The sequence below is a fragment of the Nakaseomyces glabratus genome, chromosome G (genome assembly GCF_010111755.1).
Source record: "Nakaseomyces glabratus chromosome G, complete sequence".
NCBI classification, from domain to species: Eukaryota; Fungi; Ascomycota; class Saccharomycetes; order Saccharomycetales; family Saccharomycetaceae; genus Nakaseomyces; species Nakaseomyces glabratus.
Window position 1 is genome coordinate 784,258 of NC_088957.1, and position 26,521 is coordinate 810,778.

The 26,521-nt window shown below is 39.8% G+C and overlaps 15 protein-coding genes across 15 annotated transcripts; 7 read left to right on the top strand and 8 right to left on the bottom strand.

Moving 5' to 3' along the window:
- Nucleotides 1–114: 114 nt before the first annotated feature.
- MSH6 (mismatch repair ATPase MSH6) lies at nucleotides 115–3,765 on the bottom strand (the record flags this gene model as incomplete). The annotated part of the gene is made up of 1 exon (XM_446716.1): nucleotides 115–3,765. The coding sequence occupies one exon, from the start codon at nucleotides 3,763–3,765 to the stop codon at nucleotides 115–117; it is 3,651 nt and encodes a 1,216-aa protein (XP_446716.1).
- Nucleotides 3,766–4,388: 623 nt separating this feature from the next.
- Nucleotides 4,389–5,171, bottom strand: GRX3 (monothiol glutaredoxin GRX3; the record flags this gene model as incomplete). Its single annotated transcript, XM_446717.1, has 1 exon — nucleotides 4,389–5,171. The coding sequence occupies one exon, from the start codon at nucleotides 5,169–5,171 to the stop codon at nucleotides 4,389–4,391; it is 783 nt and encodes a 260-aa protein (XP_446717.1).
- A 713-nt stretch (nucleotides 5,172–5,884) lies between these two features.
- RPS31 (ubiquitin-40S ribosomal protein S31 fusion protein) lies at nucleotides 5,885–6,343 on the top strand (the record flags this gene model as incomplete). The annotated part of the gene is made up of 1 exon (XM_446718.1): nucleotides 5,885–6,343. One exon carries the CDS (start codon nucleotides 5,885–5,887, stop codon nucleotides 6,341–6,343), a length of 459 nt encoding a protein of 152 aa, XP_446718.1.
- A 488-nt stretch (nucleotides 6,344–6,831) lies between these two features.
- GVI51_G08063 (PRELI/slowmo family protein) lies at nucleotides 6,832–7,506 on the bottom strand (the record flags this gene model as incomplete). Its single annotated transcript, XM_446719.1, has 1 exon — nucleotides 6,832–7,506. One exon carries the CDS (start codon nucleotides 7,504–7,506, stop codon nucleotides 6,832–6,834), a length of 675 nt encoding a protein of 224 aa, XP_446719.1.
- A 652-nt stretch (nucleotides 7,507–8,158) lies between these two features.
- On the bottom strand, nucleotides 8,159–9,139 carry ERF2 (palmitoyltransferase ERF2; the record flags this gene model as incomplete). Its single annotated transcript, XM_446720.1, has 1 exon — nucleotides 8,159–9,139. One exon carries the CDS (start codon nucleotides 9,137–9,139, stop codon nucleotides 8,159–8,161), a length of 981 nt encoding a protein of 326 aa, XP_446720.1.
- Nucleotides 9,140–9,297: 158 nt separating this feature from the next.
- Nucleotides 9,298–9,741, top strand: CDD1 (cytidine deaminase; the record flags this gene model as incomplete). The annotated part of the gene is made up of 1 exon (XM_446721.2): nucleotides 9,298–9,741. One exon carries the CDS (start codon nucleotides 9,298–9,300, stop codon nucleotides 9,739–9,741), a length of 444 nt encoding a protein of 147 aa, XP_446721.2.
- Nucleotides 9,742–10,024: 283 nt separating this feature from the next.
- Nucleotides 10,025–11,176, top strand: MAP1 (methionine aminopeptidase MAP1; the record flags this gene model as incomplete). Its single annotated transcript, XM_446722.1, has 1 exon — nucleotides 10,025–11,176. One exon carries the CDS (start codon nucleotides 10,025–10,027, stop codon nucleotides 11,174–11,176), a length of 1,152 nt encoding a protein of 383 aa, XP_446722.1.
- Nucleotides 11,177–11,679: 503 nt separating this feature from the next.
- On the top strand, nucleotides 11,680–13,329 carry CCT6 (chaperonin-containing T-complex subunit CCT6; the record flags this gene model as incomplete). Its single annotated transcript, XM_446723.1, has 1 exon — nucleotides 11,680–13,329. One exon carries the CDS (start codon nucleotides 11,680–11,682, stop codon nucleotides 13,327–13,329), a length of 1,650 nt encoding a protein of 549 aa, XP_446723.1.
- A 209-nt stretch (nucleotides 13,330–13,538) lies between these two features.
- On the bottom strand, nucleotides 13,539–14,354 carry GPN3 (putative signal sequence-binding GTPase GPN3; the record flags this gene model as incomplete). Its single annotated transcript, XM_446724.1, has 1 exon — nucleotides 13,539–14,354. One exon carries the CDS (start codon nucleotides 14,352–14,354, stop codon nucleotides 13,539–13,541), a length of 816 nt encoding a protein of 271 aa, XP_446724.1.
- Nucleotides 14,355–14,664: 310 nt separating this feature from the next.
- ARV1 (sterol homeostasis protein ARV1) lies at nucleotides 14,665–15,591 on the top strand (the record flags this gene model as incomplete). The annotated part of the gene is made up of 1 exon (XM_446725.1): nucleotides 14,665–15,591. One exon carries the CDS (start codon nucleotides 14,665–14,667, stop codon nucleotides 15,589–15,591), a length of 927 nt encoding a protein of 308 aa, XP_446725.1.
- A 138-nt stretch (nucleotides 15,592–15,729) lies between these two features.
- On the bottom strand, nucleotides 15,730–18,114 carry CSC1 (Csc1p; the record flags this gene model as incomplete). Its single annotated transcript, XM_446726.1, has 1 exon — nucleotides 15,730–18,114. One exon carries the CDS (start codon nucleotides 18,112–18,114, stop codon nucleotides 15,730–15,732), a length of 2,385 nt encoding a protein of 794 aa, XP_446726.1.
- Nucleotides 18,115–18,454: 340 nt separating this feature from the next.
- Nucleotides 18,455–21,124, bottom strand: VPS34 (phosphatidylinositol 3-kinase VPS34; the record flags this gene model as incomplete). Its single annotated transcript, XM_446727.1, has 1 exon — nucleotides 18,455–21,124. The coding sequence occupies one exon, from the start codon at nucleotides 21,122–21,124 to the stop codon at nucleotides 18,455–18,457; it is 2,670 nt and encodes an 889-aa protein (XP_446727.1).
- A 799-nt stretch (nucleotides 21,125–21,923) lies between these two features.
- On the top strand, nucleotides 21,924–23,279 carry REF2 (RNA-processing protein REF2; the record flags this gene model as incomplete). The annotated part of the gene is made up of 1 exon (XM_446728.1): nucleotides 21,924–23,279. One exon carries the CDS (start codon nucleotides 21,924–21,926, stop codon nucleotides 23,277–23,279), a length of 1,356 nt encoding a protein of 451 aa, XP_446728.1.
- Nucleotides 23,280–23,719: 440 nt separating this feature from the next.
- Nucleotides 23,720–24,691, top strand: LIP2 (lipoyl(octanoyl) transferase LIP2; the record flags this gene model as incomplete). The annotated part of the gene is made up of 1 exon (XM_446729.1): nucleotides 23,720–24,691. One exon carries the CDS (start codon nucleotides 23,720–23,722, stop codon nucleotides 24,689–24,691), a length of 972 nt encoding a protein of 323 aa, XP_446729.1.
- A 103-nt stretch (nucleotides 24,692–24,794) lies between these two features.
- On the bottom strand, nucleotides 24,795–26,267 carry FAR10 (Far10p; the record flags this gene model as incomplete). The annotated part of the gene is made up of 1 exon (XM_446730.1): nucleotides 24,795–26,267. One exon carries the CDS (start codon nucleotides 26,265–26,267, stop codon nucleotides 24,795–24,797), a length of 1,473 nt encoding a protein of 490 aa, XP_446730.1.
- Between the last annotated feature and the right edge of the window lie 254 nt (nucleotides 26,268–26,521).

Genomic DNA, 26,521 nt, shown 5'->3' on the forward strand with positions numbered 1-26,521 from the left:
CAGGTAAAAACGAATTTAAGTTTTGGTTGCCATTACAATTAATAAAAAATTAAAAAAAAAGAACAACATATATCTATTTCTGATAAAATTAACTTAAATAAAAACCTTTATAACTCAATCCTCTAATCTGTCAATCATATTAAATAATATGCGAAGAACATTCGATTTGACGTTATTATCATATACCAGAACACCTTCACCTGTACCTACTGATTTGTTATTCAAACCATCACCGAACGCCAATCGAGTAAAATCACTTTGTAGACCAAGAGGAACCATACTACCTGGATCAGCATGCCCTTGCAACGCTTCCTTTCTTTCTTTGATTAACCTTGAAGTATGTTCCAGGTTATCTGCTGCTGATTGCGCATTGTCAACAATTGACTTTGCTATACCGCACATTGATGCAACGTGCATACCAAACGAACCTTCACTCTGTCCATCCACCAACTTATACAGGAAAGTGACATTCCTTGTCGCTTCATCGACCAGTATGCTCATTTTCATTGGCTTAATCTGAGGATGAGATCTAAAACTCAAACCAAGACTACCATAATGTGTTGCGAAAAATCCTAAACTCTGAATGTGTGTTGCCACATGATGTAGAACACTTTCTGCAATAGAAAAACCGTCATTGGATGAGCCACCTCTTCCTAACTCATCAAGAACTAATAATGATCTATTTGTTGCTAGATCAAGTATTCTCTTAGTTTCAGATAATTCAACAAAAAATGTCGACTTGCCCTGCATAATATTATCATTGGCGCCAAGACGAGTCATAATTCTATCTATTGGAGTTAAGCTTGCAGATTCAGCTGGTACATAGCAGCCAAGTTGTGCCATTATCACTGCAATACATGTCATCCGTAGAACTGTCGACTTACCTGCTGCATTAGCACCTGTCAGTAAACCAATATTCGGTGATTTATTACCCAAGGTGACATCGTTAGGGATAAAATCTTTATTGACTCGGCTGTCGAGATTAAAACATGGGTGACGTAAAGATTTGAAATCAACAAATCCTTGTTTTTTGCACTTGGTAGATGGATCGACCTCATCACATATAACTGGCCTACAAGACGGCGTTCCAAGAGATTCTGAGGTCCTAACCAATCCTAGCAAACAGTCAATATTCGCTAAACAAGTTACCGTTGGCATCCAGACAGTTGAATATTGCGTGTCAAACTTTCTGCATAACCTGAAGTTAAGATCGTTCTCCAAAGTTTTATGTAGTTCACGGGCTTCAGCAACTGATCTGGCTAGAACCCTAACTTCGTCTGAGTAGTATCTTTTAGTATTTTTATTAGCACCCATTTGAACCCAATTTGCTGGCACATATTTAGTGGCACTGACTGGCACTTCAATTGTATAAATTTCTTTACCAGAGTCCTTATATTGCAAATTGGAAGTTTTTAATAGCTTCATATAACTTTTTAATAATAAATTCAATTCGTTCTCTAGTCCCTCTAATTTTTCCAATGATTTGTCAAAATCAGGCTCAACACCAACTTCCGGGATGATAACACCTTCTTCAACAGCCTTTCTCCTATCAAAAGCAGATTCCCAGTGCTGAACTTCATTTTCTAGTTGTTTTGGAATTTGGATAAAGTATGACTTTAAAGCGCCATGTAACTCGTTACTTTCAATTTCTTTTGTCATTTGTAAAATATTCTCAAACGCAGTGATTACTTTGTCAAAATCCTTAACTTTCAGAGAGCCTGCGTGAATTCTTGACAGCAATCTTTCGAGATCAGGAAGTCCAGTAAATACGGATTCGATTTTTGTTCTCAATTCATGGTTATTCATCAGCAGCTCGACACTATCTTGTCTTTTCTCTATATCCTCTTTCAGAAGAAGTGGATTCATTAGCCACTTCCTCATCATTCTTTTCCCCATTGGAGTTATCGAATTGTTAAATAATTTAAACAGTGTGCCTTTATCACTTCCGTCAAATGAATTGCTAAATATCTCCAAATTTTGTAAAGATATACCGTCCAAGACCATTGTATTTTGTGACTTAACAAAGTTATATTCAGTGAAGTTCTTCATTGATATCAAACTTTCATCTAATTTTAGCCATTTTAGATAGTATAAAAGACCTCCAAATGCAGAAAATCCCACTTTTTTATTAGAGTCATAATAGTTCTTCAACACGCTAGGCCACCCATCTGCTGTACCAAAGTATGCCTCCTCATTTGCCAGTAACTCATTGTGTGTCTTTTCAAAGTCGTAAAATTCTTCTACAGGCTTTATGTAATTGAAGAGAGCATTTGGAGCGGCACAAAATTTAACTATTTTGTTTGCCAGATTGCAAAGGTTATGTTTTTCAATAATAACTTCCTTCGGCCTCACCTGTGACATTAGAGTGTCAAGGCGCGAGCACTCTTCGTCATCTAGAAATTCTGTCATTTGAACCTCACCTGTAGATGTATCAATGAAAGCGACACCAAATATCTTAGTGTATGTAGCAGAGCTCGGCTGTGTTATGTCATAAAAATTCGATGGTTCCTCTCTAACAGCTAAACAATATGTGGCTAAATCAGAATGTATCATATCCCCGTCAACCAATGTACCACTTGTCAAAACACATTGTAGTTCTCTCTTTACAATACCCTTCGATCCCTCCCTCATTTCTTTGGCAAGCATCGATTCTCTTTGATCCACTTTTGCTACCTTGTATCCCAACTGAATGAATTGCGATGCCCAGTGCTCGAAAGACATTTCTGGTATACCAGCAAGTTGCATATTAGCTCTCCCACCACCGGCAAGTTTCCAATCAAAAAGGGCGTTTGCTAAAAAGGCATCTTTTTCATATAACTCAAAAAACTTACCTTTTTTAAAGAATACGATACAGTCCCACATCTTTGACTTGATTTCCCAATACTGTTTCTCGAATGGTGTAAACTTGTTCCAAGCTGATGATGGTATATACAGGGTACGAGGATCATACTCAGGGTCATCCTTGGGCCTTTTTTGGGCATCTCTTTCATCTACTAGCCATTGGTATCTTTCCTCGTTTTGTTTATTGAATGTGTTATTCTTGGGCCCTGTTGTGGCCATTGTGAATTTAGGTTTTGCCGCCGGTGGAGTAATGCGCTGTACCACCTTCTTTGGCGCAGCAGCCTTGGGTTTCTTATATTTGTTAGTTGTTAATGCTAGAATATCGTCATCATCACTGTCATCGAAGCCGCCTATTGAGCTCACTGCACTCTTATCAGATTTATAATCATCGTCATTGTCGGCGTCGGAAACTGCATCTGCTTTGAAATCGCTATCTTCATCATCACTAACAGGTGTTCTTTTTCTCTTCTTGACGGTAATATCATCCTCACTATCGCTTTCTTCCGCATAGCTCACAACCCTCTTCCGTACTCTACCGACTGTTTGAGTATCTTTAGTGTCATCATCATTTTGCTCGGTAGATTCCTCCTTGACTTTGATATTATCATCCTTGATTGGGGTCTTTTCAACAGCCACCGACGCAACAGGTGATGCTTTTGATATTTCAGTCGCTGGCTCAGGTTGTGCAACTTCTGATACATTTTCCTTTGTGTCTTCATCTGTTACAAATAGGGATTTCTGGTCCTCCTTCTCGCTTTCCCTTGATTTGGGGCTAGGAAATACTTTAGTTTTGCTCTTGGAGACACTGGGTGATGTCTGCTTCGAGAAGAACGACAGCAGCGTGCTCTGCTTCAGTTTCTTCTGGGACGAGCCAGTATTACCCACTTTCTTCTTATTTGCCTTTGGTGTAGTCGGCATAGTCATTATCGCAAGTTTGCCTTGTTGATTTGCTCCAGTGCTTGGGTATGCGCTTTGTGTCCAGGAGTTACCACATCAAATATATATGATAGCCCGAAATTCGATGCTCCTGGGAGTGAATTGTGATCAGTGGGGGGGCCAGAGGCAATGGCTCATCGCATTTCGCTTTGGAGCACAGGATGCGTACGCGTAAAAGCTCGATGCCCTTAATTATTTTTCCAGCCAAATGTGAAATTAGAGAAAATTGAAAATATAGAACGCGAAACGCGTAAACATAGGTATTGTTGATGTTATTGTTTTATTAATACACTGGATGTCAATTGCAAGTGATGTGCAGCAGATGACGTATTTTGCAGCAGGGCTAAGGGATGAACATCGAGTGGTCTTGCCTCTATGTCTGTGCCATCTGCCGCATATCGAATGCGAACAGTAATTAAAATTTACTGTTTATTATTTGGATGGCAACAGTACTTCTCAGATGTAGACGTAGCATATACTTTTGTTTTTGATTATATCATTACAGTTGGTTTTAAGTACATATGAAAGTATATATCTATCAATGCGTGCGTGTGGGTTTGGGTTTTTTGGGGGTCTAGGTGATGAGGAAGGGGTCAGTCAGCGTTAGCAAACTAGTTATTTACTCGTATGGTGTGTTGGAAGAAGTCAGGGTCTTCCTCTAGGGATTCCTTTATGATATCTAGGCCACCTTGGAACTCACCGTTGATATATAATTGAGGGAACGTAGGCCAGTCTGAGAACTTCTTCAAGTTGGTTCTGACGGTGTCGTCTCTTAATATGTCGAAGAACCCGAATCTGATCTGGTGTTCCCTTAGAATTCCCACGATTTGTCTGGAGAACCCGCACTTAGGCTCGGATGGGTTACCCTTCATGAACAGCATCACGGGTGCTGCGTTCACCAGCTTTGTCAGCCTCATATTCATCTCTTCCTCGGTCTCTTCCTCGCTGTCCTCGCTGTCTTCGTCGTCCTCTACCGCGCCGTTGCTTTCCTTCGACTTCGACTCTGTGCCCGCTCTCCTGCACTCCTCCAGCGCAGCAAGGAACTCCTTGGGGTTGGCACCGGAGAGCTCCTTCAGGATGGTCCCGTTCCTGATCAGCACGAAGTATGGCACCGCGCTTATCTCAAACAGCTCAGCTATCTCAGCCTGCTCGTCCGCATCCACCGCCAAGAACGACACGTCCTTGTTCGACTCGTCTTCGCTTATAGCCCGGTACAACTCGCTGATGGCCTTGCAGGGCTCCGCCCACGAGGTGTGGAAATATATAGCAATCAGCTTGTCCTGCACATTCTGCGTAGTCAGCTCCGTAAACTGGTCCTGGTTCGTAATCTCAGCAACCATATTCCTCTTCAAAAAGTGTCTCCTGCCTTCGATTTCCCTCCTTCCCCCCTCCATTGCCCCCCACCATCACTGCCAGACTCTCAACTGGTCCCTATTTATACTGCCCGATGAGCTCGGATTACAAAGGATTTAGAAGCGATCCCACCGTCGTACAAGATAATGGTAGCTGTGGGGGGGGGGTGTGTCTCGGTCTCAGCCAATCACCGTCGAGTGCATTACTAATCGCCACCATCGACAGCCAACTGTACAGCCCATCGCCACAGCCCATCGCCCCCATCGCCACACTTAGTTGTGTTGTAATTGTATCTGAAGTTGTAGTACTTGTGTTCCTGGTTTGCTGGTTTGCTTGGTTTGTCGGTGTATCTGCAGTTGTGTATTTGCAGGTCTGTGACTTGCACCCAGACATCATGTACTTCCCCCCCCCCCCAAATTCCAAAATTCCAATACAAATCCTCTTCTCCTGCGGAATCTCCTATTTAGGAAATCTTGGTGTTTCTGCATTTGCAAGTGTATCCCTTGGTACGTGTTCATGTGTATCCCGTGTATCAGTACCTTGATTCCCTCCCCCCCATCGAAAATGCAAAAAAAAATTTTTTAGCGAAATAAAAAGGGCATCGCTGCCTTGTTAGCTATTGCTAGCTATTGCTAGTTTCCTTGTCGTTGTTATATAAAAAGAACCACGGATTAAATATCTTTATTTGGTGAGTAAGACGCATTTATTTCTTGCAGACGATCCTTTGAAGATATAAAGACCAGAACAACAAGCCATGCAAATCTTTGTTAAGACTTTGACTGGTAAGACCATCACTTTGGAGGTCGAGTCCAGCGACACCATTGACAATGTCAAGTCCAAGATCCAGGACAAGGAAGGTATCCCACCTGACCAACAGAGATTGATCTTTGCTGGTAAGCAATTGGAAGACGGCAGAACTTTGTCCGACTACAACATCCAAAAGGAGTCCACTTTGCACTTGGTTCTAAGACTAAGAGGTGGTGGTAAGAAGAGAAAGAAGAAGGTCTACACCACCCCAAAGAAGATCAAGCACAAGCACAAGAAGGTTAAGTTGGCTGTCTTGTCCTACTACAAGGTCGACGGTGAAGGTACCGTCACCAAGTTGAGAAAGGAGTGTTCCAACCCAACCTGTGGTGCCGGTGTCTTCTTGGCCGACCACAAGACCAGATTGTACTGTGGTAAGTGTCACTCCGTCTACAAGGTCGACGCTTAAATGGAATATTAGCGCGCAACATATTTAACTATATATTGTCTTTAGTACTAATACAACATTTTCATCCCTTTTTTCCATTCCCTTCTTATAGAAAATCAGAAATCAAAAATAAATATGCATTAGATAATAGAAATAGTAGGCAGTCGCCATTATGTAAATGATTAAACCCAGGTGGGTAAATCTTGCAGAATATAGTTAAAACGAAGAAAAATAAAAACTGGCTGAAATGTGATAATATTGGGTGGGCGGTGCATACTGAATAGCCTTGACCCCCCTGCCCGTTACTGGATAATGACATGGCTTTGAGTGTAAAGGGATATGTACATGGTTTGCTCCCGTTTTTCCTTGTGTTCAGTGGTAAATAACTCTATAACGCTTCACTCATAGCTTTTCAAAATAAGGAAGTAAAGTAAAAACAAATTGCAATAGTCGTAACAATGATCTGTGAAAAAAAATTATTATTGTAGTGAAAAGAGGGGAAAAAAGACTCATTTCTTGTTGAATGCTTCAGAGAATATCTCTTGGTTGGTGCCGAGGATGTTAGAGTACGTTCTCTCCGTTTCTTTGATCAAGTTCCCGGCGGTAGACCTGACGTCCTCGACGGTCTCGTTGAAGACGTTTTCTATGTCGCTGTTGATCTGGTTCCAGTGCTCGTTGAACACTTTTAGCACCAGGTCAAACCCCATCTTACCTTTCTTTGCGTTCTCGCCGAACCTCTGCACGCTCCACTCCTCGACTTTGTTGCAGAACCTGCCCAGCGTGCCACACACGCTGATCTGCGCCTCCTGCTTGAACACGGTCTTGTCCGGGTTCACAGCGTCCGGCATGTACTTCACGGTCTCGTACACCTTCATGATGTTCCAGAAGGTCAGGTTGCAACTCCGCATCGTCAGCGTCCGCGTGTCCAGGTCCACGGTAGACACCTCCCGCACATAGCTCTGCTTAGAGGCACCCACCACCAGCAGCACCCACCGCGGCACACTCTGCTTGACAGTGATCAACCGCTCCGTCACCAGCTGCCTCCCGCTCGCAGACAGCTCCCGCCTCAGCACATCCACAGCAACCACATGCGTAGACACCTCGTTCGGATACTTGTTCCAGTTCGCAGCAGTAACCTGATCCCACGGATACGCAAACTCGCATGTATTCTGAAATAGTCTCATTATCGTCTGTTCTAGTTCTAGTTCTAGTTCTAGTTCTAGTTCTAGTTCTAGTTCTAGTTCTAGTTCTTGTACTTGTACTTGTAGTTCCTGTACTTGTAGTCAAATCTGTTTCGAGCCTCTTATATACTTTTCCGAGACAAATTTTCAGCACCCCCCCGGGAAAGGCCCACGCACATCTCTGAGCTAATACCCGCAAACTCCCGTCAAATCCCATTGGATCAAGAAGTCTAGAAAATTGTGCGGCCTGCTCTGTGGAGATCCGTCACAGATCCCTGTCTGCAGACGGAAATCCAGGGATCTCCGAGAAGTCGGTGCACAAGCAGTTTCCTACGTTGTATTATATTGTATTGAATAGTATATTATATTGTATTGTGTTGTATAGTATTGTATTGTCTTGTATTATAATATATTATATTGTATTGTATTGTATTGTATTATATTGTATTGAATAGTATATTATATTGTATTGTATTGTATTGTATTATATTGTATTGAATAGTATATTATATTGAATTGTATTATATTATATTGTATTGTATTGTATATTATCACTCTGTTAGAGAGTCTATTAATGTATTATGTATTAGGTTTTGTATTAGGTTGTGTATTAGGTTGTGTATCAGATCATTTGTATTGGATCATTTGTATTAGATCACCTGTATCTATAATTACAACTTCTGGGTCCCCGGGGCTCGGCCATGAGGTCCAGCATGTTCCTGAGGAAGCCGTGCTCTGCGTACGGGTTGTCCCGGCGCCTGCGGATGCGGTGCATGACGGGGTTCCTGAAGCCGATGCTCCTGAGGTACTCTCGGGTGGTCTGCTGCGTGCCGGACATCGCGACGTGGTAGCCCAGCAGGATCACCGGGTACACACAGAGCACCGCCGCGTAGACGCAGAGCAGCACCGCCACGGGCAGCGGCCTATGGCTCACCCGTATGCCTTCGTGGAGCGCCCGGTGCAAGTGCAGCGCGCAGTTGGCAATCAGCAGGGCGCACGCCAGCGTGCTGCTCAGCAGAAACGCCAGGAAGTACCGGTAGTTGCGCTGGCCCACACAGTTGTTCACCCAGATGCAGTGGTGGTCATGCGTCAGCACACAGCACTCGCACACTGAGCAGTGCGAGGCCCGCGGCGGGCGCCATATCTTGCATGTATGGCAGTACTTGAGCGTGACACTTGCATTTCCAGCGCTACCGCCAGCGCCATATGGTAGCGTTACGTTGTTGAAGTACTCCTGCGGGGTGTCCTTGTGCATGTGTATGTTTCTCGGCAGCACTCCGGGGTCGCTGGTGGCGGTTTTTGTGAACGACAGCAGCGACCATGCCCATGCATAGTAGAAGAGCACCACTAGCGCCTTGTATCCGTAGCGTGTGTGCCACAGCCTGTGCGCCTCGAACACCGAGAAGAGCACCATCGGCGAGAGGATCAGGAACAGCACCACCAGCGAGAACGGGCGGGCTGTCTTCACCGCACGCAGACGGCCTCCGAAGAAGAATATGTAGTTCGAGCGGCTCGGGAGCTCCTCGTAGTTGCGGTAGTTGATCTCAGTGTCACCATCAATGGTGATGAGCCAGCGGTAGAACCGTCTCGTGCTCATTGTCCCTATGACTTCATGTGTTGATGGGTTCCCTTTCATTATGTAAGCCCTCTCCCGCTTCTTTTCAAGTTCGCTTTTGGCAGCGAAGTTGTGTTATGAAAAGGATCGACACTCGGATCTTACAGGCAAGCACAAGACGGAAGTGTGCGCTGTGTAAAGCAAAGACAGGGTATAATACATGGATATCGGTCACGGACATGGAAGACTCGGAGCTTGAACTGTTGCGCCAAGGGTGCTTGGCCGCGAAAGACGTGTCGTACAGCCCGTACTCCAGGTACAGGGTCGGGTGCTGCATACTGGTCAGGGATGGCGAGCGGGTGATCAAGGTCACAGGTGCCAATGTGGAGAACGCAAGTTACGGTGGCACGATATGTGCAGAACGGGTCGCCATCACAAAGGCAATGACTACCGTGGAGACCAGGGACCCCTCGCAGTGGGTGGCCCTCGGAATAATGGGTGACTCCTTGCAGGACTGCATATCGCCTTGCGGTATATGCAGACAGGTTATCAGAGAGTTCGTAAACCCCAAGACTGGCCAAGTGCCCATTGTGATGTTCAATGGAGACGGCTCCAACTACAAGAAAGTGAGCTTGGAGGAAATCCTGCCTATGAGCTTCGGACCTGAAAGCCTCGCCTTATAGGGTCACGCGCTCCAATACAAAATATACGATTACGACTCGCAATGTAGATAGAAATGTGTATCCATGCATGTAAGAGGGGCCCTACAGTTGTGCCTTGTGTTGCTATGTACCTTGTCACACGCTTTGTCACTGCTGAGCTCATCGCTGAGTGAAAAAAAATGAAGTTGAAAGACTGCACTGCAATGCAAAAGAAAAAAAAATTTATTGCAACAGATGAATTTAAGAGCCTTTACAGCTTGATGTATTGCTTGTCCTTTGATCGAGGCTAGCAAACGGGTGAAGAATGACTGAGACTGAGACTGAGACCGGGGCTAAGAGATATTGTGCTGGTTTGCAATGTGGTAAGGAGACCAGCTCGGAGTTGAAATGTCCAGTGTGTTTGAAAGCTGGCATCGATGCCTACTTCTGTGACGAGAGTTGTTTCAAGGACAACTACAAGTCCCATAAAGCGACACACTTCAAGGAAGGTGAGGATGGTACTCTAAGCCAGGATGCTTACGATCCGTTCCCAAAGTTTAAGTACACTGGTGGTGTGAGACCTCAGTACCCACTAACTCCAAAGAGACACGTTCCAGAGCATATTCCAAAACCTGACTGGGCTGAGAATGGTCTCCCTATCACTGAACAAAGAAACGACAGAATGAACAAGATCTTGATCTACAAGAAGGATGAGATCAAGAAGATCAGGAAGGCATGTATGATGGGCAGAGAGATTTTGGACATCGCTGCCGCTGCCATCAGACCAGGTATCACCACTGATGAACTAGACGCCATAGTGCACGAGGAGACTATCAAGAGAGATGCCTACCCTTCTCCACTGAACTACTACAACTTCCCAAAGTCCCTATGTACCTCTGTTAACGAAATTATTTGTCACGGTATCCCAGATAAGAGGCCCTTGAAGGAAGGTGATATTGTTAACTTGGATGTCTCTTTGTTCTACCAAGGTTTCCATGCAGACTTGAATGAAACATACTATGTTGGTGAAAACATCGAAAAGGATGCCATTAATGTGGTTGAAACCGCTAGGGAGTGTCTGAAGACCGCTATCAAGCAGTGTAAGCCAGGTACTACTTTCCAAGAATTGGGTGATTACATTGAAAAGCATGCCAAAGAAAACAAGTGTTCCGTCGTGCGTACATACTGTGGTCACGGTGTAGGAGCTTATTTCCATTGTTCCCCAAACATTCCTCATTACGCTAAGAACAGAACTCCAGGTGTTATGAAACCTGGTATGGTCTTCACCATCGAGCCTATGATTAACGAAGGTACATGGAGAGATATCACTTGGCCAGATGACTGGACTTCTTCCACACAAGACGGTAAAAGAAGTGCCCAATTCGAGCACACTCTGTTGGTCACTGAGAATGGCGTTGAAATTCTAACAGCAAGAAACAAAAAGTCGCCTGGTGGACCAAGACAAAGAATTAAATAAGAGAATAATGAGCATTTAGCAGGATATCCTTGACATGTTTCTCAATTTATTTCTCACCATTGTATTGGAGTAGTCATTACTTCCAGTTCTTGACTTACGGATTATTTTTGAATTATGATATTTCTCAAATCTTTCATTCTTTTTTTTTCACAACTAATTTTAACGATTTCTTTCTATAATGGCATATAGAGATAGATAGATCTATAGGATTTCACATGAACAATCTAATTACATTTGATTGAATTATAATAGCATGGATTAATACATCCTCATCTTTTATAATGCCATATGTGCAGCTCACTATTTACGTAGTACTGAAAAATTATTTCAGAAAACGTCAGAATATGAATTTTGGTGACGATGAGTTTCTGAATAAGAGATGGAATGAGGTCCTACATTTTGCCACTTATATCAGTGCAATTGGGTTAGCGGCTGTTGTCAAGTCTAATTTCTGGTAATAGCATAATAGACACCATACTTGATTTAACTTTTGTGCACGGAAAATGTCTTTGCAATTGCTAAATCCAAAGGCGGAATCGTTGAGAAGAGATGCTGCGTTGAAAGTGAATGTGACATCGGCAGAAGGTCTGCAGTCTGTGCTTGAAACTAACCTGGGTCCTAAAGGTACCTTGAAGATGCTGGTTGATGGTGCTGGAAATATCAAGTTGACTAAGGATGGTAAGATTCTTTTGACTGAAATGCAAATTCAATCGCCAACTGCTGTTATGATTGCTCGTGCTGCTGCAGCTCAGGATGAAATTACAGGTGACGGTACTACTACTGTGGTCTGTCTAGTTGGTGAACTATTAAAACAGGCTTATAGATTTATTCAAGAAGGTGTACACCCTAGAATCATAACTGATGGGTTTGAAATTGCTCGTACCAAGGCTCTGGAATTTCTAGATGAGTATAAGATTGAAGACAAGGTTGTGAATGATGGTAATGTGGACAGAGAATTTCTTTTACAAGTTGCCAGATCGTCTCTATCAACCAAAGTCACACCAGAACTTACTGAGGTTCTAACTCCAATTGTAACAGATGCTGTCTTGAGTGTGGCTAGCAAGGATACGTTAAACTTAGATTTATACATGGTGGAAATAATGCAAATGCAGCATTTGTCTCCTAAGGATACCACCTTCATCAAAGGTTTGGTTCTAGATCATGGTGCTAGACATCCTGATATGCCTATGCGTGTCGAAAATGCACACGTTCTTATCCTAAATGTCTCCTTAGAATACGAGAAAACTGAGGTGAACTCCGGTTTCTTCTATAGTTCTGCTGAACAGAGAGATAAACTGGCAGCAAGCGAGAGAAAGTTTGTGGATGAAAAATTAAAAAAAATTATAGATTTGAAGAACGAAGTCTGTGGTTTAGATAACAAGCAAGGTTTCGTTATCATTAATCAAAAGGGTATCGACCCAATGTCATTAGATGTGTTGGCCAAGCACAACATTTTGGCACTAAGAAGAGCTAAAAGACGTAATATGGAAAGACTACAGCTTGTAACAGGAGGTGAAGCCCAAAACTCAGTGGATGATTTATCTCCATCAATTCTTGGTTATTCTGGTTTGGTTTACCAGGAGACCATTGGTGAAGAAAAGTTCACCTATGTAACGGAAAACAAGGATCCAAAGTCTTGTACTATTTTAATTAAAGGTTCGACTAATTATGCGCTAAATCAAACTAAGGATGCTGTAAGAGATGGTTTGAGAGCTGTTGCAAATGTTATAAAAGATAAATGTGTTGTTCCTGGTGCTGGCGCTTTCTTTATTGCGGCATCTAAGCATTTGAAATCCAGTAATTACTCTAAGCTAGGTGTTAAGGGAAAGACAAAAACAGGTATCGAGGCATTTTCTGAGGCTCTGTTGGTGGTTCCAAAGACGTTGGTGAAAAATTCTGGTTTTGATCCCTTAGATGTGTTGGCATTATGTGAAGATGAACTAGAAGATGCTAAGGAATCCGAAGAGAAGAGATATGTTGGTGTTGATTTAAAGATAGGTGACTCTTGTGATCCTACGATTGACGGTGTGTGGGATTCATACCGTGTTATTAGAAATGCTATCAATGGTGCTACAGGTATCGCCAGTAATCTATTATTATGTGACGAACTTCTGAGGGCCGGTAGATCTACCTTGAAGGAGGGACCACAATAGTCATTATATAAGTTTGCATATATAAAAATGTTCACACAGATGTGAATGAAAATTGTACCTTAGTATTCATCGATGTCGACCGTCTTTTTTTTAATAAGTTATTTTAAATATGTAATGAGTCAAAAGGTGATGGACAGTATCCGTTTTATGGTTTGTATTCTGATGTGGTTATTTGTATGCAACATTTTTATTTAGATATGGTTATATATCTACAAATCTTCTATATCTATTTGATCTTTAGGCTCTTTTTGTTCCTGAGCTTCAGCCCATTGAGTCACATCGTCGACATAAGATAATATAGTTGCCACACTTTCTGGGTTGTTAGCTTCCAAGGGCAAGAATTGGACCATTCCAAAATCATCAACTAGGTTAGCTATACATTGATTTAAGTGGTGGAACTTTGGATTTAGGTTTTGGTCAGCTTCATTGGCCAACAGCATAGCGTCTGGGTTTAAAAATCTCTTAAGTTTCTTCTTGCCATATTCATCCTTTATCATATCCAACTTGCTTAAGACGTTAATGTGGGGTAATTCTAAGAGAATCATCGCAGACATGGCAGATAAAGCACCACTAAAGAACTTGGAGCTGTCTATCACAAATGGGGCTTCCAAAAGATAGGTGGCACACAGGTTGAAATTGAGCTGTCCTTGTAAGTGGCGAACTATATTCGGTAAGACGGGGATGTGTGTGTATAGCTCTATTTGGCCAGGACAATCGAATATTAAGTATTCATCGTTATAATCACCTATCTCCTCATCTAGCCAATCAAGGTTCTTCATTAAATATTCAAAACAGTATATCAGCGCACCATTAGGGCCTAAATCTAATTCTTCCATTACATCATCTAGAGATATTAGATCTCTAATATCTATAGTGAACTCATATTTGCTAGGCTCTGCAGCTGGATCTAAGTTAACAATATGGGCTCTTCTTCCAATAGTCTGCATATGTGATATAATTGAGTTACAGAATGTACTCTTTCCTGCACCTGCAGGACCCAAAACTAGTAAACCGACTCTCGACATTTCTATAACAATAAACCGCCTTCTCCTGAACAGTATATTTCAAGGCTTCTAACGTAATCCAACCTGAATCGGATGGTATCCAAATAGCTCTACACCTTAGAGTGGTTATATTGCGATGAGATTCTTTATAGTTTCAACTTTTTTTGAAAAATTTCACAAGTTAGCTCATCGCGGAATTTGAAAAATATCAAAAACATAGTGGATTCAATAATAGTATCAGTAGCAAATTAATAAGTATCACTTAAACATTTGAAACTTAGCCCATGCAGAAGTGGACGGATGAAATAGCCTGGAATTTGGAAGTTGTATTATGATATGCATTGAGTGCAGTGCACCAACGGAGACTTTATATACAGAATATTCGAATAAATATGTTCAGCTGACAGAATGCAAAAACTGTCACAGTGAGGTTGATCCCTATGTTGAAATAGATAACGTTTTGCTGTTTATTGATCTGCTGTTATTGAAACCTGGTGCTTATAGGCACTTGGTTTACAACTCCATGGTAGTTTCCTTGGAGTCATTCAAAGAGCATTATAAGGATCAGAGGAGGAGGTTGCCTTATCACAAGTCGACTCCAAGATTAAAGGTCTCGATCAAAAATATATTTAACTGGTTTAAAAAATATGACACTATAATAAGATTGTGGGTGTTGTTGGTTGTATTCGAGGTATATTTGACTTGGGTTGAAGAGGAAGAGATTTATCACACAAGAGAGCGGGTTCCTTTCAACTCCGTGACACTTCAGCTTCTTATGATATATGTCAATAAGTGGAATGCCCTTCAACAGTACATGTTTTTTCTTGCTTATTGTGTCCTTGATAATGTTTTATTTCATATGTTTACACTCCGACTGGTCAAATCCTGGATGCCTTGGGGAAAGACTACCAATTACTCATCTCAAATTGTATCATATACAATACTGTTATCTCAGGGTGTCAAAATATTTCCTATTTTGATGCTGATATGGCCTTATGACAACATTATCTCGATGTCAATTAACAAATGGATAGCTAACCTATATTTAATTGAATCAATGAAAATAGTTACAAACTCAAGCTATGGTTCAATAATGCAATTGCTAGTAATTGTTTTCCTTTTGAGGTTCACAATTTTGAATATCCTTGTACTAGCCTTACTTTCAATGATCACAGGAGATAATTTAATCAATAATGTACTCGTGGTTCTATCACAAACCTACTTTGGATTGAGAACTTTTGTGAGTGAACTTCTGTAAAAAGCAATTAATACCTTACACTACTATGATTCGAATCTGTAGAATAACTTTTGAAATATATCTTGTATATCATGTATATCATAAACTTACGAATATTAGAATACTATTAACAGCAGTTTACAAAATAAGACCAAGTATTCACCCTACCATGGGCTTCTCCAATTCAGTTACTAAATATGGGTATACATAAGACTCCTCTTCACTGCTTTCCACCAGAGAATTCTCTCTCTCATGTTCCCTTATCGAACTTAATGCAATATAATGTGATAAAGGTAGATAATTTGTTTCAAAATCCCACCAGAACGTTAATGTGATAAAAGGTAGCGGTATGAGCCATGATGAGAGAACTAGACCGCTATCGAAACCAGCTAACGTCCCTGTCATAGTCAACTGGAAAAGTAATAAACCTAGAATTATTCTTCTGTATATTAATGGCCACACCTTTCCAGTAGAGTGCGGTAGATGATCAGTTGCAAAAATAAGTTGATATTTGTAAACATAGAAACCAATAACGAAGTAGGCTAAACCAGAGACCAAAATCTTCGTACTCATCACGCTATAAATCATCGTGATGATTAGAACTAAAATCGGTTGGGGTAACTGAAGTCCAAAATTGAATATGGGCGGATTGTATAATTCTTTTCTTTGTCTCGGAGTTTTCGCTTGTATTTTAATTAATGGAAACCCAATTAAGCTGCCAACTAAAAGCAACTTGAAAGGAAACATACCTATACCTTGTAGTATAATAAGGTCAACGTAGAAAAGTGAAAATTCTTTGACAGAAGTCGCTAGTTGATAAGCAATCTTAGTTGTATCGCTTAAATAACCCCAATAATTAGATGCGGTACCCGCTAAAGTGAAGACCAAAAATAGATTCACAAATATATAGAAGAAATTTTTCGAAACTAACGATACCTCTTCTTCACTGTGTGACACTAGCCCTTGGCATGAAGTTAAATATTCATAAAAATATGGGATGATCACATTAAGTAAAGTGAATAAATAGGTAGGTAACAACCCTGTGACAATATTTTCAGCCCATTTGTGTTTCTTTAACCAATAACCTAAACTTGGCCAAAATCGTAGAATTGTCTTCATATTCAGTAGTGTCGCAAGGTAAGAAACAGGAATAATCAAAAACAGACTGCAGAGACCAATAAACACTGTAACAGTCCATATCTTAGTTAGTCTTTCCTTTCTTGATAAACATACGTTATCCCATTGAATATCATGAGGAGCAGGAGCCAATCTGGTTATGAAATAATGTACTCTAGGGTCTAAAACAGCTTGCGCAGCCATTTGGGCATTCGCAACTGAGTCCATTGTCACAAAAGCTGTTGGGGTTGCTGGATAATGCCTATTTCTTGCATCAAGAATTTCTTTGTCGATAAATTTTAGTTGCTGTTCCAGGTGTTCAATAGCATCCACTTCCTTACCAAAAATACCCATAAGACCCAATTTCATGGTTGGTCTATCGCCTATTGCCAATTGTGAATATGTTGTACTATTGTTTGGTATATCTTGACTTTCAATGTCATTTGATGTGCTGGTAGTAATATTGGAATGTTGCTCCTCATTTCTAGTAAGTCTATAACTCTCTCTGTATGTCTCATAGTTGGCTATATGATGGGGGCATTCTGAATATTTAAGTTCCAGTTGCTTCAAGACCAGATCTCTATAATGGAATAACTTGTTTAATGGGCCCCACTCCCTGCATATTGTTATCGATGATACCTGGCCAATATTTAGCTTCTCGATTCTGTTTTTTAGGGCATTGACATCTCGCAATTCAATTGGAATACCAGATAACCGAATAGTCCTATCAGTGACAGTATTTTGCTTGCCGAGGTAATTCTGTCTTGTATTGACAACAACTTTTGTTTGACGCATGAGCATATTAATTGCAATCATGGTAAAGAAATACGTAAATAGCACGTACATCCACAGATAAAGACCAAACATTTCTGGATTACTAGACCCACTGTTATGATCCCGTTTGGAATTGCTAGTTTGTATATATCTTTTCAGCAAAGAAATACCAGCCTTTGTAACCGCGTTGTCAATTAGAATATTATTATTATCATCGTCACCGTCGTATCTACCTGTGAAGTGGTACCTCATGGGCGATATGATGCATATCGAAAAAAAGCAGTATATGCTTAAGAGCTTGATACATAATTTGAAGAAACCTAGGAATACATAGGCATCTAGGCCCGCATATTCCAGTACTTGGTCATCGTCTATGCGAAATAATACTGGAATCCATCCGAATAATTTGGACTCATCCCAAGAGGGCAACCTTTGATTTTGATCTTGATACTTTCGACTTGCATATAGTCTGGGAAATCGCTTTAAAAGTATACAGAAAGCTAAAAAAGCAAATAAACCCAGAGCACTAGCAATGCCCAACTGTGTGGTAACCACCATAGCACTTGGTCTTCTAAAATCAGGAGATTCGCCATTACCAAACGATATATTTTGAAATGCCATACCTGATGGGAATTTCAAACTTCCCCGCTCCATAGCTCTGTAGATTGCTGGAAATGAAATCTATCTGTTAAGTATTCGTAAGTTGAATTTATGTTCTGTAGGTATATTAATTGTATGTTATGTTCATCTTTTTAGATCTAAATAACGCTATTATTCTCGATGATCAGCCCTTTTTTTTTTTATGAAATTTGGTGCCTTCCTTCGTTAAGCCCGGATTGTGTAAGCGAATGGGCAATGATAGTAAGAGCAAATTAGTAACAAAATATGTACTTGATATATATCAGAAGCTGAGCTTTCTATAAATTGCTATGTTTTTGCTTTTTTATGTGGCTTAACTACGGGTCCGAATTTTTAGAGCTTAAGTTTCATTCACCTAGGCTCTCCAGTATTGGGCTAAGTTGTGGAGGTGGTCAATGACGATTGGTAGTAATGCGTTTACGCTATCATTGATCAGTGTTTGGAAATGAATAGTAGCTTCTTCTTCGGTTAAATCGAGATTGAATCTTTCCTTCACCTTCATAATAGAGCCTTCGGGATCCACTCGGATGTCTGGGATGTTTGATGTTTTCATTAGCTCAAATAGGTTTAGAATCAGACCAGCGTTTCTTCTTAGAATGGAGTAGGCCACAAAGCAGTAACTTCTAAACTTATTGTAATTTGAAGAGTCAGTACCGCCGAATGCCTCGATTATCTGTGGTGGTAACTTCATTAATGGTGGAAATGGCTTAGGGTCCTGCCCTAATATGTAACCAAAATCAGCATGGAAGAACTGGCCACCTTCCGTTATTAGTAAGTTATCCAAGTGTCTGTCTCCTACACCCAGTAAATATGTAATAACACAATAGCCGGCACATGATTTTACGAAATTGTCTATGACCCAGCTTTTTACTCCCAGTTCTTCATCTTTGTCTGGATGGTGTGCTCTGAAAAACGGTAGGATACCATGATATTTGTTTAAAATATCAGCCATTGTTAAATTTGGGATAAATTGAATGGCACCTTCCTCGAGACCAGTTGCTAGAATAGTATATGGAAGAAGTTTCAAGTCAACATTTTCATTTTTCAATAACTCGTTCATTAAACTAATTATCTGTACTACAAGTTGATCTTGTCTTAAATCATCACCAACTTTATACATAAGCGGGTAAACGCCACCATTTTCTGTATGAAAAGTAATCATCAAAGGAGATAAAGAACTCTTGAACACATTACATTGGTCTATCATGACATCATTAAGAACAATATCTGGATCTAACGGAAGTTTTACTAATCTCTTTTTCAGGTAAGGTCTTACCTTTGTACTCAATAAAGTTTGCAACAATTCCTTTTTCTTTGAAACAGTGTCTTTAAGACTCTTAATCTCTTCACAACAGTTTCTGAGTAACGTTAGTAGCTTAACCTGTTTCTCGATTTCGTTTCTGTCATTGCTGTTCAAACGGCTTAGAAAGGATTCTAATATTTGGTTGAGAAATGGTTGATCGTACGACTCAGATGTAATATACCAGTAAAAGTAGTTCCCAAGTCTTTTGTTTACTAGAGCTCTTCTAATTAAGAATTCAGCTAATGGGGATATAACGACAGGCAACTCTTCTATTTGTGAATCATCTTCCGAATGGATAGAATGTATAAATTTCGGATTGTTATTTTCAATGTGGGAATTCATAATATTTTGACTCTCTGATCGTTGTGTATTCCTGGTTTTCATCATTTGTGAACTAGATGAAAAATCTACGACGGTGAACTTACTATTAGAAGTATCCGAAAATGTATTGAGGTTCTCAAAACAAACCGCTTGGACTAATTGTAATAGGTACAGTTCCAGCTCTTTATCAGAAGCTTTTTTAAGTCTATTCACAGCATATGTACGTACAGCCAAATTTCTGTACTTATGTCCCAAGAGACCTAATGCGTCATCAATATCGATTTCGGCCCAGCCGTCCATCATTTCTAAGACTTCAGTTCTTTCTGTTTCGTCTTTTAAGTTTGTGCTTTGCAGGAGTTTTGTCAAGGCCTTTTTGTTATTTTGTAAGTAATACCTGTACTTCCATATGGATCCCTTCTCGTGTGCACTTAATCTCTTCCCTGGCGGGTAGTCTATAATTTTTTTTAAGTAGTCCCTTTTCTTGGCATCAGGTTTGACATGTTTATCAGATGTATTATGCTTCGATGCTCTTTCAAGTTTTCTGAATTTTTCTTCTATTGGGTCATTATTGAATTGGTCAGGATCATAGAATTTTAACGTCGAGTTATATTTATTTCCCATTGGTATTTTCAGCTTAGGATCTACTGAAGTAACCGCAGTGTTGTTACTAGTGGAATGATCAACTGAGAACGCACTAGCTGCATCGAAATTGCTTAAAGTTGGGATATTCTTTTGGATATCTTCACGAGGTTTCTCTGTGTAAATTATTGGTAACTCAATTACTGGAAATTGTATAGTCAACATGAAAGTATCCAAGGGTAAATCTATCTTTTCGTACTCCTTATATAGTTTCTTTAATACTAGTTCGTCTATCCATTCTTTCTTAGCGTAATCGCCATAAAAGTATTTATTGATAGTTTCCAAAGTTTTAACGGTCTCGATGGATGGTTTGCCTTGTTTTGTAAATTTGATTGCTTCAATACCTCTTTTTAATGTAAAATCAAGGTCTTTGAAAATTGGAGTGGTGATTGTCTTAAATGGAATCCTTCGTTGGCCATTAAACTCCCACAACACAATTCGGAGTTTGCAAGCAGGTGTCAAATGTCTTACGCTCACCGGTAATGTTACCCATTGATCCCAATTTCTGCCGTATCGAAAAGGCACATAAGGCGCAAAAACTGGGACGGTAACATCTCCCAGAGTCAGTTCATCATACACCTGTACTGAAACCAGCATATCACTGAAAATTTTGACATTAGACATCGTCAAACTCAATTGAGGGTCTATTAGCTTCTCAGAAGCCCTCAATTGGCGCTTCTTTCCCTTCAGGGACAGAATTTTTATCTGTAACGGCACATCTATATTTTCCGAGACATAGAAAGATACACTCTTCCCACTCATGATTCCAAAGTACAGTCCACAAATAATTTGCAGGGAACCCTTAATCCTGCTAAACCACTATGGTCGATTCTCCCCCAATTTTTCCTTCCACCACCTGTTTAGACAATGTTTTCACTGTATACACACTAGCACAGCTCGCTCCCTCTTTGGTAATGGTAATGTGAACAGATGTATAATAAGCGCCAGCCTTCTCCATTGCAAAGTAGTAAAGCTTCGATCAGCGATGAACACTTTGGCTTTATAACGCTTCCGTATTTATGTAACCTTGAACGATTATATGAGTTTTGGCTGAAATATTTCGCTTCAAAATTCCAAGAACTGGCAATTCAATCAGGATAAAGGCTAAACATATGGGCAAACAGTTATGAGTATAAACGGGTTAATCTGCGTGTAGATTTATGAGTATAGCGTTACTATAAAAAAGGGCATACAATAATCTAAGGTGATTAGCAAGATCTGTCTTTGAAGAGTATTTTTCTCTGTACATTTTTAGCCTTGAAATACTGAATAAAACTTGCATTTGTGCTAAAAATAAAACCACCAGACTAGGATTTGGGGATTACCTAGCATCGAGGATCAATTTATAAATAATTGAAATCTGCATTTCCCGGACTTGTGTTCGCCGTTTGTGCAGTAGTTTTTTTTATTGTTTTTGTGTGCATATTAGTACTCAAAAATACTCTTTCGTAGTTTCTTCAAGCCAAGAAGACAGAACAATCTTTCCGTGAGTGCTTTACACGTTTCCCTATCTGTCAATTACCAGATTTGGGTTTAATCTGCACTATATTTGTTGAAGGAAATGAGCATGGAGACCGCAACACAGGTCAATGTCGACCATGCGTTGCCGATATCGAAGATCGAACAAATAAAGGCGGATCTGAGGGACTACTATGGAGTTAAGGAACTTTCAGAGGAGCAATCCGAGTCTATCAATCAGCACATCAATATACTTGATGCTGCTTTGATGCAGTTTATGAGTGATAATCACACTTTGGAGAAGAAGCATGCAGATACTCAAGATGTCAATTTAAATCTGTATCATGGTCTGAAAAGGATGTATAACGACCTATTGCATGAGTTAGGCCGAGTTAAAGAGGAAAAAACTAACACCGAAACTACAGATCGCAACAATCCTTTGGAATACATGGCTGATGAATTACCTTACCAACAGACCGCACAACGGAAGGCATATATTGACTCACTTATTATGAAAGATGATTACGATGAGCAACTAAAAAGAGAAGGTACAAAGTTTCTTGATGTAATGGCACAACTCTCTGTTCTTGATTCCTCCATCGAAGAAAATACAAAATCATACGGTATGCTAGTACGCAAGCTAGGTTTTACTTTACAAGATCTCGATGAAAGGATACGAAATGGCTCGAAAGCGTTAGAAACAGATGACAAGATTGATAAGCCAATAGATGAAAACAATGAAGATGATTCGAAAGCTGAGTCAAAAGAGGATGCTAAGAAAAAAATATCATTTTCCAAATATTTGAAAAAAGATGAAACTACCAAACGATCAAGAAATGATGAACTAAATGAAGAATCAGAGCAAAATAAAAAGTTGAAAGTAGATGACGATAACGGTTATGATAACAATGAAAATATAAATAATGGTCTAAGACCCATTCTCAAGAAACGGGAAAATAACAAATCAAAATCAAAATCTTCCGGTATCAAATTCCAAACAGAGTCAGCACTTGTAACAATATATGGTGATGGTTTACCGCAAGATGGTTTAACAGTATCACCAGAAGAACTTAAGAAAATATTGAAGCCATTTAAACCAGGACAACCGAGGGAATTTCCTCTGGTTGATAATTTACCAAACGTTATTAAGGTACCGAAATTAGACCTACGTTTCGATGAGAATGTGAATAGTTCTGATATTTCAGAACTAAAAGGTGGCCCTGTACCTTGTGGGACAAGGACGCCCCTTACTTGTAGAATAAATTTTAATAGGTATAGTGCAGACTTAGAAAAACCTGCCAGAGAACCTGTCAACTTAGATGATGGAGATTCGTCAAAACCTATTATTGCAAGAGCCTTCGGCCAGAATAAACTGCTCTTGAGAAAAGACAGAGGTGGATTGCCCTATAGAAGAGTTCCTGATGTAGTCAGAAACAACTACCCTATAAGGCCAAGGTAGCTACTGTAATAATGAAACCCAGCGTAATGGCTTTTTTATTCTTTTCATTCCAATTTTGAGAATAACTCATTTATAAGCCTGCTTTGCATCAATAGTTATATCATTAAGTACTTTCTACTAGACCAAGTCCATTAAAAGCGTGCATTTTGAGTAAAGTGTAGTACGTTGCCCCTTGGTTCCTAGTATATGTAGATGTCATAATAATCAAGAATACTGATCACAACATGTTTATTTCTCATAACTCAATAAATTATGCAGTGTAGATGATATTACGGTTGCATTTCTACGATTCGCAAATTAGACCAAAATATAAAATATCGACCCAAGAGCGTAATTTTATAAATATGTGTCCAATAGCTAGTTTCCATACTAATATATGGTAACATATATAAAAACCTAGGAATCAATTGATAGATATACTAGCTTTTCGAATCAAAACTATGGCGCTGTTCAAGAGACTCTGCCAGTCATCAGGCAGACCTTTTTATCGTTATTCTAGTACATGCTGTCCATCAACTACAACCATTAAACCGATAGAGGCGTCAGCCAACACATTGAGACATCTACAGTTTACTCCAATTTTACCATTTGAAGATGGATTACAAATCCAAGAGAAGTTTGTTAAAGCGCAGCTGGATATTAAAGATATGCAAAGTAAAATAAGAAAGAAACTGGAGGCATTGAAAAAAGAATATGAGGGCTCTACCATTAATGAACATGAACAGAAAATTCTAGATCAAATAATGGCAATGAAGCCTAACCCTTTGTTACTTACTTTTGAGTTTCAACCAACTTATACCGGTGGTAAAAGAATAAAGAAGAGTATTACGGAAGAGCAGATAAAAAAGTATGAAGATTTTGTGCCTACCACCCAAAAAGGGAACCCCAGACCTAAATACGTCCAAGTTGAAAGAGGTGGTCAAATCACATTTCATGGACCTGGTCAATTGGTTGCTTATGTTATATTAGACTTACGTACTTTTGAAAAGTTTCCTGCAAAATGCTTGGTGTCTTCCATTGAGAAAGCTACAATGAACACTTTAAAAAATTTAGAAATTGATGAAACTGGAAAGCAGCTAAACCTCAAGACTAAAACAACAGAAAATACCGGTGTCTGGACCGAAGATGACAAGAAGATCGCCAGTATCGGCATACATGTGAGAAGATCAATCACATCTCATGGTGTTGCAATTAATGTGAACACCGATTTGTCATATATGAAAAGCTTCGAAATGTGCGGCCTTCAAAATAGCAGCCCAACTTCTTTAGTTGATCAAACGGGATACAACAATATTGACGTACAGCAAGTGGCCATACAATTTGCGAAGGAGTTTGCCAAAATTTTAGGAATTCAAAAGGTAGAAAGAATACAGATAACAGAAGAAGACGTCAATGCAATGCAAAGTAACTGATTATTGTATATATATTACTTAAGAACCAAAAATCCCCATCTTGTCAATAGAGTTTCTATGTATATATATTTATGTGATCCTATTCTAAAAAAAAAATATTTATTCATTGGGAGGAAAATCTATAAGCGACTGTTAACACACCGACAGAAACCAGACCAATAGTCCAAAAAGTCCAGCTTTTTAGAAACGTATTGGTAAACTTCTTGGTGTTGGCTTCCTCCCCTAAATTGCAATCAGAGGCTATGTTCTCCAAACCATCATCTGGGTCAATGTTAAGCTTTTGTTGTGTTTTTCCATTTTTATACTTTTCAACTTCTAATCTAGTTTTACAATCTTCTAGTACCTCTTTCACAGCTTTAATTTCTGCTTCATATGTCTCTCGTTCTTCAGTTTTTTGTTTTTGAATATGGGAGTGCTCTTCTTGAAGTTCAAGCGTTCTAGCTTCATCCTCTTTCATAAACTGCATCAGAACTGATGAAAGTTCTTTCTTAACGTCTGCTTGGAGACTTATCAAATATTTATCATTTTTCTCTACGAGTAGCTTATTCTTATAATCAATATCATTTGTGTAATTTAAGATAAAATTCTCAATTGATTTTAGTTTCATAATATCACGACTCTTAAAGCTTATCCCAGCTGCCATAACACGTATGGTGTCGATTAATTTATGACTTGTTCCAATAGAATTATTAATAAATATACCATTCAGTATGTCAATATCAGTCCTCAATATAGTATCTTCTAAGTCTAACAAACCATGGGAGTGATCCACAAATGATTCAAAAGCACATTGTTGTAAGTTGTTATCATCTATAATTACCTTCGAACGAAAACTATCAGATATAGGTTGCCGATCCAGAATTAGAGGATGAAAGTATATATCCTCAACTACTGCGCTTATTTTTCGGTGTTCCAGTTTAGAGTCAATATCTGTACCTAAATCAACTGTGTCCCCTACTTTTAGTTCTACGTCAGCTTGGTTAATTCTTTTGCCATTAAGGAAAGTACCGTTGCTTGATTTCAAATCCTTTATGAAAATCTTCCCAGAGCAATAATCACAACTCAGGAGAGCATGATTTCTAGATAAAACCCTGGAATCGAAGTTACCATTATCTGGTAGTACTTGTGAGCTTGTATTGATTTTTGATGTTTTGCTTGCACCAATATTACCATGAGCATTACCTGAAGTTGCAACATTGGGCGTATTGGCAACTGGCCTGCCAAGCTTCAAACCGTCTGGTTGGAAAGGTATCACTAAATACTTGGTTTCAAAAGTATTATTCAATGATCTAAGTACTAAAGTGTACTGGTATTTCCTCCTGAATAGCAATGGCTTCCGTATAGTATCGGCTTTACCTTTATTGACACGATCCTTTATGGGCTGCGACTGCGTGCTTTTATTAATTCTTGCAGTAACTTCCGCAACATGCCTATTCTTATTGTTAGCTTGGGTCGCAGTCTTCGTTCCAACATTGTTCCTGGAATGTCTATCTCGCCTACTATGCTTCTTCGAGTCCTGTAATACAGCTGTGGGTGCAACTGCCACTGGTCTGGGGCTATCAACTGTTCGTGACATATCCTAGGTGACCAAACAAGCTAAGCTTAACTGCATATATTAACCTGAAATCTTCCCGACTATGCTGTATTCAGTATTCCAATTGGTGATGTTTAAGGCTTCCTAAACACTCTCAAAATTGTGATTCGATTCTTGGAACGGCCCTTTTGTGGGTATTCTTTTTCTGTGTTTTCAGGCCCGCAGCTTCTACTAGCGATGCCCGGGAAAATATAAAATATAGAAACTATAATATTATTGACAGTAAAGCAAACTAA